Raw genomic sequence first — 19,771 nt, 5'->3', positions numbered from 1 at the left:
GGAAGCTGTAAATGCGCGTTAAATCGTAAGAATCTTTAATGTAAAGATTTAGATTCGGAGCCCCCCCCCCCCTCATTTCACCCCCCCCCCTCATTTCACCCCCCCCCCCTCATTTCACCCCCCCCCCCTCATTTCACCCCCCCCCCCCTCATTTCACCCCCCCCCCCCTCATTTCACCCCCCCCCCTCATTTCACCCCCCCCCCCTCATTTCACCCCCCCCCCCTCATTTCACCCCCCCCCCCTCATTTCACCCCCCCCCCCCTCATTTCACCCCCCCCCCCCCTCATTTCACCCCCCCCCCTCATTTCGCCCCCCCCCCTCATTTCCCCCCCCCCTCATTTCACCCCCCCCCCTCATTTCACCCCCCCCCCTCATTTCACCCCCCCCCATTTCACCCCCCGCCCCATTTCACCCCCCCCCCCCATTTCACCCCCCCCCCTCCTCGTCCCTTTTTGGCGGGAAAATCCTCAACCGCGGCGCGCCCCTTTTATATTTCCCAGCGCGCGCAAGCCGCGCGAGCCACTCCGCGCGTTCCCATTGGTCGACGTGGCCCGTACGACCCCTCGCGCGTCACGCCCCCTCACGGCGACCAATGGCAGCAGAAGGGGACGCGTGAATGGGGCGTCGCGTCGCGCACCTGCACTGGGAAATCAAATCGCGTTTCTGGAACGGCCATGGCGTTCACGGACTGCGAGTACCTGGAGTACCTGACCCCGTTCTTCTTCTACTTCGGCGTGGCCGCCTTCGCCTACTGCTTCCTCAAGCTCGCCTTAGCCACCCTGGGCGGCTTCAGAGTTCACGTGCTGGGACGCCTGCTCGGCCCCGCTGTCGACGTGACCAAGTTCGGACGCTGGGCAGGTGGGGTTGTTCTGACGCTCTCGGCCTCGCCGCCCGGGGTGTCTCTCGCCCGGTATAGGCGGCTAGTCGAGGACGCTGGGCACTTGCCGGGTTAGGCCTCTGCGGGGTTTTTTTTTGTTGCCCGGGTGGACCTTAAGGAATGAACCTCCCTTGCAGGAATGTCTCCACAGTCTCATTTGATTCATCTCGTCTGTGCCGTCGTTTGCAAGTGTCCTTTTCACTGTCGCGTCTGTCTAGTTTGTATTGTCTGGCTTGTTTTGCACAGTTTAGGTTGTAGTTTTCTGCAGTCTCGCTTGCAGTGGCTAAGCTCCATTGATTAAATTATCTACTTCCCATCTGGTGTCAATGCTTCTCTGTCATGCCTTGGCTCGTGCTGTCAAAGTTTGTTCAGTTCGTTCCGACCAGTGTCCAAAAACAGCATAAATATTGTATTTATCAGAACATGTATTTCTACGTGTACACGTGTATGCCCATGGCTATAACACGTGTTGTAATAAAGCGTGGTGTCAATGTCCATGAAGTGCCCTCCACGCCTGCAGCCGGTTTCCGTGTGTGACAGACAGCTGGCATAAACGTACGATTTTAATGATTGTAACCGGGGGATGGGGGTAATTATAAAGACTAATCTATTCTAGATTAATCTATTGTTAGTCGGCAGCTTAGTCAAAAGTTGAAGACCAATATTCTGTTTTAAATGTATAAGTTGTATTCGAATAGTGTTTGAAACAAGGTCGGCTGGGGTCTATAATAATTGGATTGTCAACTTTGACCGTATCCGTATCAAGTGCACACACTTGCGCAAGATTGTGGCTGGTTGCATACAACGCGTGAAATAAAGTTCACCTGAGTGTTTAAGTTAAAGTACAGCGAGGTTAACAAGTGCAGGGAGAGGGGGGGACATCACCCTCCAGTAATACGAAACTAATTGGAGAATACTGGTGACCAGTAATGATGAGTGTGTGGTTGATGGTACCAGAGTTTGATTTGTCCACTAACTCATCGATGACAAAGGACAAGACAAGGTCGTCAAAATGCAGTCCTCGTTTGTTGCCTTGATTTGTTTTCCCATTGACACTTTTTTGTATTATCACCAAATGCTAATTTAGTTTAAAAAACGCAGAAAAATATTGTTGACCCTGAACATTTTGGTGGAGAGGGTTTTTGCAAGAACATCTGTTCACATATCAGGTGTTGTTGAAAGCAGACCCATAGATCGAAAGCAGACCCGTTGAAACCAGACCTACACATTCGTCTGGAGTTGCGCAAGAGCCACACAATGTGGAGCTTCTATTTCCCGCTCCACACAGAGATTTCCCTCAAGTACATATATTTTTGTATTGCGCCCATAGGCGCATATGCTGCCACCATTTCTCCTTCAGCACTTTACGTAAGCACGAGTTTAGCGTTCTGGAATATGGACTCTAGGAAACTGTTGTGGTGCGCTGGGTTCGTGCCTTTCCATCCACAATTCAATTATACAAATTAAAAATAGTGTTTTGTATGTGCCTAACGGCCGTTGGCGCCTTTGTGTATTGTGTTTTTTTTTACATCACTATACCTGGATTTAATCGATCTTTTGGTTGCTTTCATTTTGTCAAATTGAGCTGTCTGGATTTTCACTGAATTCTTGCAACTGTAAGAACATTTCCCATCATTATTGAGACCGATGGTCACAAAACAACAAGCAAAATGCTTTGATCAGTACACAATGTTCCTTTTCAGCAGAACTCTATTAAAATATACTATTGGCTGTAATGTAATACATATGTATGGCTGTAATACAATAACTATATATGGAACATCAAATTAGTAACCCGTTTTTCCTGTTTACATTTTATCAAAATACTCTTGCTTATTATAAGCACTTGTTGCATATTGCCATGTGTCTATCTCAATAATTTACTGGTCAAGGTTTACCCCCATTCGATAAACAGAAAATACACAAGTAAAAATCTTGAGCAAAATTCAACGATATTGCGTTTAATTCTAGATTTGAAGCTTTCGTGACTGCAAGGATTCATATTCTTAGGTTTTTTCGGTAAAGTCACGTAGGTAAAAAATAAAAATTAATAAAAGTAAAATAAAATAAAAATCACGACGTTTCGGAGGCAACACCATCGTCCGTCTTCAGGTGGAACCGTCACAGCCACGACAGCTGTATCAAGTAAATGAGAGATTACAAGAGCTCTTATAATCTCTCAGAGCTCTTGTAATCTCTCATTTACTTGATACAGCTGTCGTGGCTGTGACGGTTCCACCTGAAGACGGAAGCTTGTGTTGCCTCCGAAACGTCGTGATTTTTATTTTATTTTACTTTTATTAATTTTTATTCTTTACCTACGTGACTTGTACCGAAAAAGCCTAAGAATATGATATTGCGTTTGTTAAATACCATTGTTAGTTTATATTCTATAGTTATATCACAGTTCAGGAATATTGTCTACCATTAATGCATGGATTTAGTGAATTCCAAGGATAATCTTTGAACATTTTTGGAATAAGACCTCTTTTAGCTGTGAACTTATTGAACTTATTGTCCATGCTCTATGGACATTTGAACCTTATAGTACCCCGGCCCTCGCATAATGTCCGTGATGCAGTCATTTTGAGTCTGTTTATGGTCGGCGATGTGGCAATCGACTCATGGCGATGTGGCAATCGACTCATCTCGATGAGCTGTACACGATGCACCATTATGGTGCGTACCGCGAGCGTTCAGGGTGTCAGCGCAATCGTCCTCGCTGCATTTCGACATCGTGGAGTAGCACTGATTTCGGATTGATTGGTACCCCAGTCGCGGAGTTGAAGTACACCTCTGGAAAAAATAGTGTCCCAGAAATAAAATATTTAATTGCCTCGGCAATTCTGTATTATTTGGTACCTCGGGATAACGCCATAAGGATCATATACTCTTTTCCCTTAATTTGAGTAGATTTTTCCTAAACCATATGAAAGAGTGATTAGATTTTTTTATTGCAATTATCCCTAAGTAGGAGCTTTGTTGAGGATGTTTAAGGTACATACATTATGTTCATGTATTGCAGTGCACATTTGGTGATTTGGCTTTCTACTGAGGTTACAATTACAATATTCATCTGATAACGAAAGATGTTAGTATTCATGTTTATTGCCAGTGTTCATTGTGGCAAAGTATAATTTTGGTTTAAGATGGTACACACGCATCAATATTGTTTGCTGGCATGTGTACGAAATAGGTGGAGTAGGTGAATTTAAATGATTAAGAACACGTGTTTAGACTGAGTCCTGTAAATGACTGCAGTAACCAGAAAGCGAATGTTTTTGGGGGCTCACCGTTTAAGTGCCATCTGGTGGTAAAACTGGAAAGAAGTAAAATCCGAATGTAAAAGCCTGTTTGTAAAGTCACATTTTACTGCACGTCTGCATGGAGACCAGTGCTGGGTGCTACCTGCCGGAATGGCATGCAGACACCACAATGCCACTGTGGATGATTCTTGCAGAAGTCACAATTTTGCATTGGGGAATTACAATACCAAAATCTATCTTCACTTGTTAAAAAGATTCTAACAGGGATTCTGCCGTAGAAAGAATAATCAAGAGGCATTTTATTTTAATGGAGACAAAGTAAGGACAACTCTTTGGTTTTTTCGGTAAAGTCACGTAGGTAAAAACTAAAAATAAATATTTTAATTTAAAAAATATTTAATTTTTTTACTTACTTGACTTTACAGAAAAAACCCACAGAGTATGAATCCTTGCAGTCACGAAAACTTCAAATCTAGAACAAAGTATTGGCCATTGATATTAATATTTATTTTTGTGTATAGGAATTACCCAGTAGATTCATATTCATTTCAATGACTAGTTCTGAGTACAGTATATTAAAATGAATAGGGATTCTTTGACAGTCTAATAAACGTTCAGTAAAGAATCCTCATTTAATATCAATGGTGATTCCAGAAACCCATACTTGTTGTCTGAATGCTATGCCGGAATTAGTGAGGAATCGGGCCAGTTCCATAATTGTGATTGAAACATTAGTTAGGTTAAAACTTGATTTGAAGCTTTCGTGACTGCAGGAATTTGTCTCTATTATTTTACTTATTTTCTTTCTACTTGACTTTACCGAAAGAACCAAAGAGATTAGTTAGGTTATTTGTCATATGTTTATATGCCGATTCCAACCCCCATTGATGCTTCCTTCTTGCCTCAAGGCCAAGCTTGATTCCACTCAGCCTGCCCTCACACTCTGACTGATCACCATTGAATTCCATATTCTGCCAGGCAATTTATAAACTTTAGAAAACAATCCAAATTATTTCTACAGATTAGCCTTATAGGGGCTCTGTAGGGAAACCACCCATCCAACTTGATCCCTCAGTGCCATTTCGTCAGTGTAAAAAGTGTCTTCTAGGCGCATAATAATGTTTTTCATCCCCAAACGGGAGCTTTAATATCTGCGAGTAAGTAGAGGCACGTTGCCTTAAGTGGAACCCAAGTTGTCTCGTAGAGTAGTTTACAGGTCGTTAAGAGCACTTAACAATTTTTTTTACTGCCAGAAGTGGGTTATTCGCGTTACTGTACACTCCCTAGGTGGCTGTAATTTTCTAGTGAAAAAATTTGAGCATCAGCTACTGTTTTTGACTTTTTCACAAACGTGTTTTGCAAGCGAGTATTGCACTGCGTGCGAGGCCTCGCAACTTGGCGTGAAGAGAGATCAGATGCGACGGTCCGCAGGAACAGCCAGGAACGAGTGCATTCCCCCGCAAAATAGCGCTTCCTGAGAAATCGCGAATCCCCAAGTAATGCGGCAGCAGACGGGACCGCGCGGCGGTTGAGCGTCTCATCTGCCAGGGCCCAAGGTGCCCACGATTGCTTGCGCCAGGGAGATGTGTCACCACCCTCCCCCCTCCAAGGTGCCGGTGAGACATAGGCGTCCTGGAACTGTCATGCGATCCCTGCTTGCGTCACCCAGGTGACTCGCACCAATACGGGGTAGAGTGCTGCGGAGGCTTCGAGAGTGGCCAGGAAAAGGCTCTGGGCAAGAGCGATTTCAAGAGAGCCAGGTCCAGGAGGAACCTGGCTCCATAAGGGGAGTCGGGTCCAAGTCTCCAATAATTTCTAGACTGTTTAGGGCCATTAAACAGAAGAGGAGGCCACCATTATGGGCAGGTGTAGCCCTATGGGAGCTGCACCGTGTCCTGAACGCCGTCTTCAGCCTGCCTTTTTAATCATTGGCTGCGTGCTTGGAGCACCTGGTTACACGAAAAATGTTTTTTCTCTGTTGGTTATAACCTCCGCAAGGAGAGTTAGAGAGCTGCAGACCTTGATGGCATTTCCACCTTATTCTTTGGATCTTTTGGTAAAGTCACGTGGATCGGTTCAAAGAAAATATTCTATCTACGTGAAAAAATCTTGACTTAAAGCTTTCGTGACTGCAGGAATTCACGTAGATATAATTTTTTATTTTATTTCTACGTGACATTACTGAAAGACCCAAAGAATATGAATTCCTGCAGTCATGAAAGCTTTAAGTCTGCATTTCCACCGTTCGCAATTATCATGAAGGATAGGGCGATGCTGAGAACCTCCCCTCTGTTTATTCAAAAATTTCTGTCATATTTCAACGTGAAGCAGGAAATTGTATTTACATTTTTACCCCCAGCTCCTTTCTGTTTGCAGGCGAAGCTAGGCCACACAGGATTGACCTCGTAAGGGCACTAACGTTCTACCTAGAGATATACAATTCCTGGAGGATGTTGAAACAACATTGTATTCTTTATGGTCAACTGAAGAGGGGGATTCCGATGTCAAATCAAAGGATCGCCACCACCTGGGTGAAGGAATGCATCCAAGAGACTTACAGGCTAAAGGCCCAGGGCCAGACTAGCGGTTGTAACATTCATTCTATTAGGGCAATGGCCGTGTCATGGGCCGGTAGGGCAGGGGTGCCACTGGGAGAGATTTGCAAGGCAGCAGTGTGGAGCTTCCCGCATACCTTCACAAAACACTACCGCAGAGAGACGCCTTGGGGTCACGAAGAATGGCCGCTTTCAGCGGGGGTGTTGTGTCGGCGGTCGTACCCTAGTAGCAATACCCGAGAGTCATTCAGGGGTTGTGGAAAACCTTTCCACCCCCCCCCCCCCTTTTAGGGGTTCAATGGTGTCGGTGAACAACGTATGGACAAGCTAGATGTTAGTACTTACATTACAATCTGGTTTTCATAGGTGGTCACTGACACGCTCCGTTTCCCGGCCACCTTCTCCCTCCAAAAGGTTTTCCCTCTTGAAAAAAAAGGGAGGGGATGTGTGGGGGAGAATATGGTTGGCAATTTTTAATGGGTCCGAGATGGCCGTGTTCCACACATTTGGGGCCAGCTGTTTCGTAGGGCCGCCTCGGTGGTGGGACGCCTGGTAAGCAGGAGGTCGTGGGTTCGATCCCGACCCAGACACCTGTATATGTGGAGTTTGCATGTTTCTCTCCCTGTGGTCGCGTAGATTTTTCTCCGGGTCGTCCGTTTTCCCCTCTGCATTTAAAATCAACATGCGTTAGATTATTTGTCTGCTATAAATGTTCACATGATGATAAGCTACTTAATTTAGCTATAATTTGTGGCCAGGTAGCTTCTTGAAAAGGGATATATACCACAGTGGCCCCTACCTGGCAAGTTTTTTTTTTATTAATCGGCTTTAATGCTTAGATGGGAAAATTGTCCAGTGTTTCTCACAGAGTTATGAATTTTTGACATGACCCTCTGACACCGAGCTGTGGGATAGTTACGTCACTTACGAAATGACGCGGAGGGTCTCGTGAGACGGGCGGTTTCCCCTGCACAGCCCTCAGGGGCTGATCTGTCAAAATAGTTTGATTGATTCCTGAAGTTTCTGAATTGCCTGCCGCAGGATCGGTCAGACGGCGTCGGTGACCACCTGTGAAAGCTACGTTTAACGTGGCTTTCACAGGTGAAAGCCACGTTTAACGTGAGTACTAAAATGCAGTTTAGAATTGCCATTTCAGGGTAACTTATTAAAACCATTTACATTGTGTTGGTTTTCTCAGGAATCATTTGAACAGTGCAAGGTTCAGAGTTTTGTGTGTGCATTTGGTGTTTAATTTTGCAGGTGCATAGGTGTTCAAGGACAGTCAGCTGACTAGAATGTTAACTGATAAAAAAATGAGCTTTATCGTTTGTTTATTTATTTTAAATGTATTTTCAAACAGGGCTTGATTCACATCTTGGACAATGATACTTTGGTAACAATATGCCAAACTCTCCATTCCCAACATTGTGGAATATTACCAAATTAATGTTTTAGCTGCTGTGTAAATATGTGAATTTAGCCCATACCAGCATATGCATGGTTCACGCTTTGAGAGGAGGATGGCGCTTTTGTAGTGACACATTTATTCATTGTAAATGATCATGTATTATTTTTTTGTACCCAATCAACTTCATGAGTCCTTTACATTTGTACTTGACACAAACTGTGCTAATGTACAAAAAATGTGAAAACGAATCGCTGCTTATTATCTGTCTGCGTCAGAAAAAGTATGGTTTTGTTTTGTTAGTCATGGCAGTTGTCAACACGTGAATTCATACCTGTTATGCCTGTCAACTCGATATAAGATTTTAGAGGTTGTGTTAGAAGTATTAATAATAGGAGTAAGACTTTATCTCACCAGATATAAAACCCATTGAGCCATCAAGGCCAGGATTCGTGAGTGATTGCCACCCACATTTCCCCCCCCCCCCTCCTTTTCTTCCCAGTAGTGGCGCGTTTTTGCCTTTTTTTTCAGGCCAAACCTGCAGCCAGCGTTTAGCCCGACAGTAATGTAAAAAAAACTGCAACACATTTTATTTTACTAGGTAGGGCCTACTGAGCTATTATAGCTGGTATTTTTTTGGTTAATTTATATACAGCTCTTTTGTTAATTTCTCTTTGACATAAAATGCCGGCCCGCCGGTCCAATGTTATTCTTAACAGTATGGACAAGAGAATCATGTTTTTGTACCAAGGTATAAAAAAAAAGCCTCGTATTTCCCTTCACTGTGGGGCCTACTACATTCCGCCCTGCCTGAGGCAGGAGGTGGAGCCTTCGTTGGCCAGATATGGGATGGAGGCGGGGCCTCAACCAAGTGGGCGTGGTCAGGGCTATCCCAGCACCACGGGGAAAACCCACCACGCACATGAATAGACCACCCAAGCCTTTGCTTTTGGTTCAGTGGCACCGTGCAAACAGAGGGGTCGGTGAAACAATACCAATTATTGTACTGCATTTCTACGCTCCCGCAGCTATATTTTCCTGACTTCGCTGACCAGTCGAATAATCCGCTACGACCCGCGGTGGTTGTGGGGAAGCCCTCATTCCAGCAGTGGATTGACAACAGGGATTGATTGATGTTTATGAGTGGAAACGGTGCAATAGGAATTTATTAACTTGGGAAGATAAAATGTGGGGCACAATGTTTGTTAACGTCAAATACTGAGATTGAACAGGACAGGTTATGGATAGAAGGGATGATGGCCAATGGAATGGCAACCTTAAGATGGAACATATGCAAGAGGATGACCCCAAATGGAGAAGGACCAATAACTTGGCTCATGTGCAGGATCATTATGGCATGTAGTTTGTGAAAGATGGTGATGTGGGGAGGGGGGTGGTGGTCTTCATTCAGCAGTGGATTAATCATGCTTACTGATTATAACTAATATGCACTTGGCATTACAATCATAACACAAAATAACCACTTCCTTGATCATGTTTACACAGTATAGAATGTAATTTATGTATTCCTATTAGCTACATGGAAATATGCAGCATACATTGGCAGTGCCTGTAAAAAGTATACTTGGCAAAATAGTTTTGTAATTTTAGTAAATAGCATTTTTAATTTGTAGGAATTAATAGATTATATCCTTTGACATTTAAAATTTTAACATGATGAGCCATACACTTTTGTACATACATATTAAAAAAAACATGCTGTATGATTACCTACCGTCTACGTAACATACAGTACCACACACAAAATATGAATCATTACGTTTTCAGGTAGGCATAACGTACACTATCGTAACATACCTTAAAAGATAAATGAATATTTCTCCTTACCTTCGGCACGGATGTGGTGAGCATTGTGGGTTGAGGCTGCCTCTCCCAAAAAAGTTGCTGCTCTGTGTCTGCGCTGCTAGGATGAGTGCGTGAGATGCCTCGCGGACTCCAATGCGCTGTTAGTCTGCCACCCACTGGTGTGAGGAAAGCGCCGTGACGGAGCCGGCGAGAGCCACCCTCTTTTGCATTGACGGCACATGCCATGAAATGACGCACGCGATGTTTACAGCCGCGCTGCACAGCGTTCCCGCTCGCCCGTTCTATTTTTAATTTCTCTCTCGGGCGGCCGTGTTATTCAAATGCAGCCCGGTTGCATTTGCTGCACGTGCGGGAATTTTTTTTGTTGCAATACGCATAATAATAAAAGCTAAAATGAAGAAGGGAATACTTTTTTTTTCCCATTAATATTTTTCGTTGCAATGAACGTCATTTGCGGTTTGTGTGTGTGTGTGTTTTTTTTAAGAATGGAAATGGGGGGTTTGGACATTCATTCTTTTATTTGGCGTGCTCATTGAGTGTGCCGCCTGACATGTTGTCTCGCTTGTCGGCGAGCTCATTGAGAAACGAGCCCTCGCGCAATCTCGCGTGCACAGTCTGCCGCCCTGTTCACCGCACCGCATGAGAGGGCTAAATGCGGCTCAAAGTGCATTAAGTAAATCATAGAGTGCGTGAGCATTGCATGCCCGTGCAATTAGCGACGGGAGTATTGAGGGTGGGAGGGATGTTTTTTCCAATTTTAGAACGTAAAGAAAAAACGTATTAAAATCTAAAATGTAAAGCTTTGTAAATTGTATGGTATTACACAACTGAATAATAATAAACTGTCTCTCATGGCACAAGCCAGAATTTATTGGGGAGTGTTATTTTTTTTCAAAATTATTTGAACAATGTTGAATGTATGGAACAATATGACACCTTTTTTTAAGGTACTACAATGATCATTTCAGTCACTTTAATATTTAGGAGTTTGGCATTCATTTGCGATATGTTTTCCACCCGGCCAGGCATTCATCCAGATTAGCGAGCCATGTGTTTGCATGCGGAAAGCCGGCTTCTGCAGCGCAACCATTCCCATTGGCCACGAGACTGCATGGCGTTAAGGATTAACATGCATGTGCGGATCAGTTAAGAGCAACCTCGCCGTTCGTTACAGAGTAATGGAGCTAAAACAAGGGCAGAAAAATCCCCCCTTTTTTTTCCCCCCTGCGAGCATTACCTCACAACAGTGCGTCACATTGGTTGGCTCCAAAACGTTCAAGTCCCGGAGCTAAGAAAGGCTACAATGTGATATAACTTACGTAATCAAATAATAAAGCAAGTGTGCACTTGTGTTTATATATATAGAACTGGTTGTATTATTTGAATGCAAAATTTGCACAGCTTTCATTTTGGAATAAAAGCTTATTAAATGTTGCAGTACACCATGTAAAATGGCAGGGTGTTCTGTCCTGGCCTTTCTCAATTAAGCAAAAACGATCGGTGCAGAAGCTGCTAAATTTAGAACTCTGGCTAAAAGAAAAAAGAAAGTCACGTGGGATGGGCAGTGCGCATCGCTGTTTAGCCCCAGCTCACTGCTGTCAAAACAGACCATGCGTTTATGCATCGTGCAACCATTTCAGGGATTTGCGTCATTAATATCTCCGTGGGTAACTGGCCATTACAAAAGAGAGGCATTTTTTGGCCTGTAAATGCACATTCAGTGTATTATGTTAATGCGTACCTGCGCATGAACAACGTAATAACTTCTGCATGACGCCACTCCAGAAATTAATTTAAGGGGACCGATTCAGCAGTGTGCTCGTGCGTGCGTGCGTGCATCGCTCTCAGGATTTTTTTTGTTGTTGCTGATAAAATGCGATGGCACGCTACAGGGCCAATGCAAAAAATGAACGGTTGCACGCACGGGAAAAAAACTCGCCACGCAAATAATATGTGCACACGCGCACGCTTTGCGGATACACATAGATGTTTGCTATAAAAAAAGAGATGTGCAAAATAATTTGAATGCAGCAGCAGCAGCGTGGCCCTGCCGAAACCAGAAGTGCGTGGGCGATGCCGCTGCAGTGGCAGCAGCAGCAGCAGCCGCAGTTCCTTCTTTTTTTGTATGAACGCATTGGCTTGCGCAGGCACGTGCCGAGCTAGTGCGTCAGACCGATCCCTCCCTCAGGTGATCCTTGCTGAGCTAAAAACAGCATCGCCTTTCTGCCTGGGATCAATTCCAACCCAAGCGCTATATTTAGCCCTCGATTGAAATGGTAATATTTTTGGAGACGCTCGCTCACTCGCCCGTGCAACGAGCAGTCGTGCGTGTACGCTGCTTACACGGAGAATACCGAGGCAGAAAAAAACGTTCAATGCATACGATGTCCTCCACCCTTATTACCATTGCTATCGTCATTTAAAAAAAAAAATACCATAAATTTAGGCCTCGACTATTTTTTGTTTATGCACAAGTGCACTGCTTCGTGGTTCTGGATGTGCGGAGATGTCCTGTCATCGTGACATTAACACGTGTCATAGTTATGCCCCCTTTATTTTTATTGCACCGTGAATGCAATGTGCCTTTGGATAGCTGACGAGGAGGAGAGAGGAAAAAAAATGTTCCGTGCGTGCTGATGCGGTGCAAGGGGCGTTCAAGCGAAGTACAGCTCGTATTCACCAGAGAGAAAGTCTGGGATAAAGTGTTTCTCAAAATAGCAGTGCCTTGCAACCGGTTTTTGCACCTAGTTATTTTTAGCTTGTGAAAGTGAATTGAGCAAAATATAATAATCATAAAACTAAATATATATCTCTTTCGATGTGTGTTTGTGTATGGATACATTTTTTTGCATGCAACGATGTGCAGAATAAATGTACACTTTTTAATAGCAAATCACTCATTAGCTTTCCCGAGCACCTTTAAGATGCACGAGTCCTAGATTTGAGTATTGCACAATGTTGGTGCGGAATTATGGAGGGAAATTTCCACATCGGGTATATTTTAAGATGAAAGTACATATTCTGACATGTCATTGTAAGTGTCTGTCTTGTATCAACGACTGTCATTTGGGGGTGGCGTGTATGTTCTTTGGCTTGACCTACGATCGGTGATTCACAAAATAATTTCTAGCAAAAATGTCCCAAACCTGCTGCACCGTGTGGTGAACAGGAGGTGGCAGTACAGAAAGCGAGTTCCTGAACCCAAGTTTGTCTTTCTTTGAACATTGTCCTCTGCGCGGATTCTCTGCTGATACTCTGCATTCCGGTTTAACACGTAGGCTTTCGCGACCAATATTATCCGCGTAAATATAAATACTGGCGAAAAGTCGTGCTCAGATTGTAAATGATGTGGCTTAGCTCTCCAACACACCGGTGTTGCTGTACTAGTGACGAATTGGCCACGTTCTGTTTACGTGACAACCCTTACTAGTTGGCTGTGTGGCAGGTTTTAACGACAGTTATATTTACACGATCTAACCCAAAAAAAAACCTCTTTTGGATAAATGCGTCATTAAACCTGCCACCACCCGACAGCCAATTAGTAAGGTTTATGACAAATCTTACTTTATGACCAACCTTACTAAGTGGCTGTGAGGTTTGTGACAAAGCTTACGAATTAGCTATGTCGGGTGGTGGTGGCTTTAACGACACATTTATATTTACGCAATCTAACTGAAAAACCTTTAATCCGCATTCCTTCCACGCACAAATACCCTTGAAATGAAGTCTTCCAAACATCCTATTGGAGGACCAGTGAAAACTTTCTCACTATATAATTGACAACATAATAGGTGTTTTTCTACTTTATATAGATGTTCGTGAATAGCCTAGTGCAGGGGTCGGCAACCTACGGCTCCGGAGCCGCATGCGGCTCTTTACGGGCTGCTTCTTGACGATATGTACGTATGTACAGTATGTACATAGATGCATTGCGGCTCTTGAAATACTGCATTTTGTACCGAATTGGAAAGAAATGGCTCTTCTTGTTGTTTTGGTTGCCGACCCCTGGCCTAGTGGATAGTGCACTGTCTTAACGAGTCAGTGCCTAGTTCAGATACCACGTTTGCAGAGAGAATTAGTTCACCTGCTGTGAAATGTGTTTTGGAGGTCCAGATTAATCGTGAGCAAGAGTGCACAGCTTCTGTACTTGCAACTATCTGCAGGAGATGGATTTGCAATCATGACAAGGTAGCTCTCGCATTTCTACTGAGATGAGGAGATAAACTGCCATGGAGATTGGTGGTCAAGTTTCCACCTATTTGGTTTATCCCAGAGTCTGATCAAAGCCATCATGCACGGGAACATCGTGGAAACAATTATTTTAAATGGCTGGCTGTTAGCCGGCAAGGGGAGAAAGTTGTAAAAAAAAAAGTTAAAATGTAAAAAATGCATCGCAGATGGGGAAACATTGCAAATTTGTTGATATTTTCCAGTCTAGTATTTTATTTTTCAGGTCGTTTTGTCGGGGGTGTGAAAACAGCCGAATGCAAAGGGGTTATTTGACAGAAAATGCGTGCTAAAAATGTTTCCAAAGTGTGATTGCCCACCTGTATCCAAGGCTGACTGCTATAAATCACTGCGTGATGCCCTTTACGTTCGTGAAAAGCCAGAGGTCAAAACTAAAAATGGTGCCGTGACTTTATCCCTAATGCCACTCATCAAAGATGGATGTCCACAAAAGGCCTCCCTTTTGAGAGTTATCTCAGTCGGGTCCTAATTCGTCGTCGAAGATTTTAATGTAACGAATCTCAAAAATGCAATGCATATTATTCAGAATGTTGTACATAAGCCAGAATGTGCAAAATTTGGAACGTCGCATTGAACAATAGCGGAGACTGCTTTTGTCGTTGGTATATATGCTGCGAAAAAGAGTTTGGTACCTGGATGTTGTTTTTGAAAAACTAAGACATGCAACTCGATCTGCAGAACATGATCGCACTGCTGTAATGTTAAACATGGACGATAAAGGTCCCGGTGTTCATTTGATAATCGGCACTAATGGGTTTTCTCTTTCATTTTTTGTCTTATCAGTTGTCACTGGAGCCACGGATGGAATTGGAAAGGCTTATGTGGAGCAGGTAAGGTGGCCTTGTGTCTCAAATGTTGGTGTCCCCTTTTTTTCATTCAGCAGCAGAGGAAGAATGTGAATTTGAAAGCATGCCCTTGTTTTATTCCCTTAATTTTTGTGTTGCCATGAAAACTTCAGATTCTTGCGTTTTTTTCCATGTAAATGAAACAAATCGAATGGGTTGTATGTTCACGATGGACGTTGGCATGCAGTCTTTGCTACCCGCGTTGATTTGTCACGCATGTTGTACTCTGTACGTGTTCAGTAAATTATCACCGTAAACCTACAAAGTTTTTTTGTTTCAGTGAGTAATTATAAAGGAGTAGCATATGGTGACAGTTATATTTATTTTCAGGTGACATTCCTCTGACTGCACATGAGGCTTAAATAGGTGATGTTTAAAGAGCTTCATTTTGCCAAATAATTTGGCTTGTTGAGAGAATTAAAAAACTTGCAGGCAAAATGACACTAAAAATAACTGTAATAAATCATTGTAAATATCTCATTTGTAAATAAGTTTATATGGATATTTTTTATTGGAGAACTATTTTTTATTCCGACGAATTCACGACAATTAGATCGTAGAGCAAGGCCATTCTGAGCTTTCACGGAGCAGTGCTTAAGCAACAGTTTTGTGTACATATGTTGAACTTCTTTTGCACCGTATGTAGCCAACATTGATAATTATCGGAGGTGCAGCTCATGCTTTAAACCGATGTTCCTTTACGTCTCGTAGTTTGGAGAGATGTTTTGTTTGGTTTTAACCATGGTGGGTGACCAGACTGTGATGTTAGTGTGCGTTGAACAAATGCTGCTTTCTACTCAATGTTTTTTTTCATTAAAATATCCCTGTAAAATCCCTTGAAGTATAACATCCCATTGTTTGCAAGGGTATCCAGGGTTTCAAATAACACATACATAACAAACGCGCAATGACATACATACAAACATAACAAATGTATGTATGTTAAACTTATTACATAGTAAACCGTGCTAATCTACAACTTATACAGTACACATTTTACGCAATATCAAATGCATTTACGCAGTGACAGGAACTAGACCGCCGATGCAGCGCGCACCAGCACTCGTATGTGTGTGTGTCGTCACGTGTGGGGGTCTGTGTGCGTGCGTGTGCAGCTAGCCCGTAAAGGCCTCTCCATCGTGCTTATCAGCCGGTCCCAGGAGAAGCTGGAACGAGTGGCGCAGGAAATCCGTAAGTCTGCTCGGACGCCGTCAAATCCCGTCGCGACCGCTCGCCTTATTCGCTTATGAGAAGGAGTACAGCGCATATATGTGTATCACTGTGGGGTGCATTAAAATATATCCGTGCATCCTTTTGCCAAGAACGTAGGATGCGGTTGCTATAAACCAGGCATGGAAAATGAGTGCCACTTGGGCGCGCGCACGCACACACACAGCCGAGATCTTTCCACGTCAACCAAATATCGCCGCTCGCTCTGCGAGTTGAGATAAGGCGTGTTAAGTGCCGGTGTCAATTGGTTGACGGGGAAAGGTGGACTGCGAGTGATGCACAACAACTGGAGCTTGTCCCATCCTTCTCCAGGCAACACTAATGAGGGATTTGCCGTTTGGACGAGTGACGTCGCGGGTTAGAGCGTGCGGCTTGCAAGCAGGAGTCCTGGTTGGAGATGGAATCGACTCCTCATCCCACTGGGATCGATGGCATGAATGAGTACCGCTTTGTGAAATCACTGCTGGTGGTGGTGCTGAGGGGGCACGACGGTGGTGAAATGTTTACTACGTTGTCTGGTCTACAGGAGGTCGTGGGTTCGATTCCAACCCTGACAATGCCTGTATATTTGGACTTTGCATGTTCTCTTTCTCTCCCCTTGGTCACGTAGAATTATCTTTGGGTCCTCCAGTTTTTCCCTCCACATTTCCAAATGATAAGCTGCTTTCTTGAGCTATCATTTGTGGCCGGTCGCTTCTGAAAAAAAAGCTATAGAGCTTATGGTTCCTTGCCTGGTAAAATAAAAAAAGTTTAGTTTTTATTTTAGTTTTATATATAGACTCGCCTCCGTAAAAAATTGGAATAAAAATCACGCTGAATTTTCATCACCGCCTTAAATTGTGTCCTGCACAATTCAGCACAAATTTGACTTTGCTATTTTAAGAAAGACGTGAGGCTTCATTTTAATTGAAGCATTAATTTACGTGCGCGCTTATGTACGAGTGTATAATTGTGTATTGTGAGGGCCAGCTAATCTGACTTGGAAGAGATTTGCGGTTGTTGTTTTGCAAGGTCATGAGTTTTAATAGCATTCAGGGTTTATTCATCTCAACACCTTCGTCTTCCCAACTACTCCAGGCGAAGCTGTCCTTAGGGTACACGGCGAATTGGGGTGACCGTTCCGGGCCCTGCACTTTGGGGGGCCCTGCGCTTCGATGTCACGGTGTCAGATGTAATACTTCCGGTTTAGTTTGAAGGCGCCGGGGCCCACACAACGTGATTTGGCCCTGGCCCTGCACCCCCCCCCGCTCCCCACCCCCCACTATGAATGGCCCTGGCACCAGGCTTGCAAAAATGAGTCAAGCATAACCCTGTGAAGATACACCACTGTGTAAAATAAACAGTCGTTTCTGTAAACAATGTAAATTGTCCCCTGTCACATGAATGTGGGAATTGTTACCACATGAATTTGGACTTGACAGAAATGAGCACAGCGGAATTCTTCAGAGTATGGGTGTAACGATCCATCGATTCATCATTGTTGATTTATAAGCTGTCACGCATCAAATTACATGTGTAACAATCGATAATTTTTTTCATTCATATATGTTGTATGTGTGACCTATCCATCTACTAGAGGCCATTACATTCACTAGCATGTTGAAAGTAAACAATTTTTTCTTGAGTAAAACCGTGATCCTGAATAATGACAAGTCATGGAATCGTGAGGAATGGGGAGGAAATCTCTGAACGCCGTACTCGAAAGCACTTGACATTTTGAATCGTGCGTCCGCCCCGCCATTTATTTTGCATCCACCATTCCTGTGTCTTTCACAATGTAGGGATGGCGGACATCTCATCGCAGACGTGGCAAGACTTTTAGCATCGTCGCTTATTTTTAAATACACCGCACACTCTTTCGCTCTAAAGAGGTGGCACGGACAGTTGCGGAAAATACAACCGCGGCGTGACGGTCACGATCGCAGGCGTCGTTGATTCCCTCCGTCTAACGGCAAAATGAGCCGTGGACAAGAAGGCGTTTTTTTTCTCTTCTCAAGACGTGGATAAACGCGCGTGTACGCTAACACACGCGCCCACCCACACGCACGCCCATCCAGCCCTCCCTCGCAGTGACACGTGCACACGCCGCTGCTTGCAGCTTAAAGGAGGCGCGCGCTATTTTGAGTCACCCTGCATCTATTTAAAGCCGTGCGTGGGCAGACGTGAATCTGAAGCGCACACACGCGCACACAGATCTCGCGCCAAAAAAAAAAATCGCCCGTCCTTCGCTGTTGCATTTAGAACATATTTGTTTTGTGGGGATTATGTCCTGCCTTTTTGACTTGTGCTATTTCTGTAATCGGGCCACAAAGGTAAGGAGCTTTTCTGAAGGAGTTTCCATAAATAGCTGCACGACATCACGTGAAGATTCTTCGGCCCGTTTCTGTATTTTTACCCACGACTTGCTTATTTTTAGCTTTCTAATTCATTTCTGTATTCTCTTGTGCATTAATGTTTGGATGCCTGTATATATTTGTAACAAAGATCCCCAATATAGCCTTAACAGACTCATCTTCTTAGGTTTTTTCGGTAAAGTCACGTAGAAAGTAAAATAAAATAAAAAACAAAAATCACGACGTTTCGGAGGCAACACAAGTCTCCGTCATCAGGTGGGACCGTCACAGCCAGATTAGCTGTATCAAGATTAGCTGTATCACTTGATACAGCTAATCTGGCTGTGACGGTCCCACCTGATGACGGAGACTTGTGTTGCCTCCGAAACGTCGTGATTTTTGTTTTTTATTTTATTTTACTTTCTACGTGACTTTACCGAAAAAACCTAAGAAGATGATTCCTTGCAGTCACGAAAGCTTCAAATCTAGAATCCTTAACAGACTGTTGCGGCAAGTGCTGTTAGCGAGCACCTATGAAGGCTGGAACGGCACAAGAGGGGATGGGTGGCCAGCACAATGCCCAGCCATCTTTGTCTCTCTAGTGGTGATGTTTTACACACCGCACCAGGTACTCATTTCAGGTTGAGTCGACCTAGGGGAGGCCCAGGTCCAGTACAGATAATTATCGCAACTGGTGTTGGCCAAGAGCGGAAATCGAACTCGGGCCGCCAGGTACGTAGCGCAGCGCACTAACGCTACACTACCGCTCCCCATATATATGCACACACACATGCGTACATCTTTGTTTCCTTATTAGTTTCGGATTTGTAATGGATACTTGTTCTCTCCCGACCATATTATAACAACACACGCACAGTTTTTGCTCTTCTTTTCTTAGGATTTTCCGGCTTTCCCCATCTGTCTCGCATTGAACCTAGCTTTAGCCAACCATTCCTTTTGCGTTTTCTCCTCCCCACGACCTCGCAGCGAGACACTGTGCCTTGAGGCAGACGTGTCTCTCTCGCCGCATCACCCCGTGGCCCCCTTCACGCCCTTCCTGCCTGCCCGCTCGCCTGCCCAAGATAGTGTTTTATTTTTTCTAAGATGCGATCTTCTCCCCAGTCGCGGCGGTGACATACGCCCCCCCCCCCGCCAAAACGGTGACGCACGTCTTTGCCGGGAAA

The 19,771-nt window shown here is 44.1% G+C and overlaps 1 protein-coding gene across 2 annotated transcripts in view; it reads left to right on the top strand.

The window, feature by feature from the left end:
• Window positions 1-651: 651 nt before the first annotated feature.
• Window positions 652-19,771, top strand: part of HSD17B12 (hydroxysteroid 17-beta dehydrogenase 12) — a 34,199-nt gene continuing 15,079 nt past the window's right edge. For both annotated transcript variants that reach the window (XM_078859236.1, XM_078859235.1), the window contains exons 1-3: window positions 652-859; window positions 14,963-15,009; window positions 16,140-16,215. In XM_078859236.1, coding sequence (XP_078715362.1) covers window positions 676-859; window positions 14,963-15,009; window positions 16,140-16,215 — 307 coding nt within the window. In that variant the 5' untranslated portion in view covers window positions 652-675. The remainder of the gene's footprint in view (window positions 860-14,962; window positions 15,010-16,139; window positions 16,216-19,771) is intronic.

The sequence above is a fragment of the Lampetra fluviatilis genome, chromosome 8 (genome assembly GCF_964198595.1).
Source record: "Lampetra fluviatilis chromosome 8, kcLamFluv1.1, whole genome shotgun sequence".
NCBI classification, from domain to species: Eukaryota; Metazoa; Chordata; class Hyperoartia; order Petromyzontiformes; family Petromyzontidae; genus Lampetra; species Lampetra fluviatilis.
Note: the sequence above shows the minus strand (reverse complement) of the source record. Positions and strands in the feature narration are given on the sequence as shown.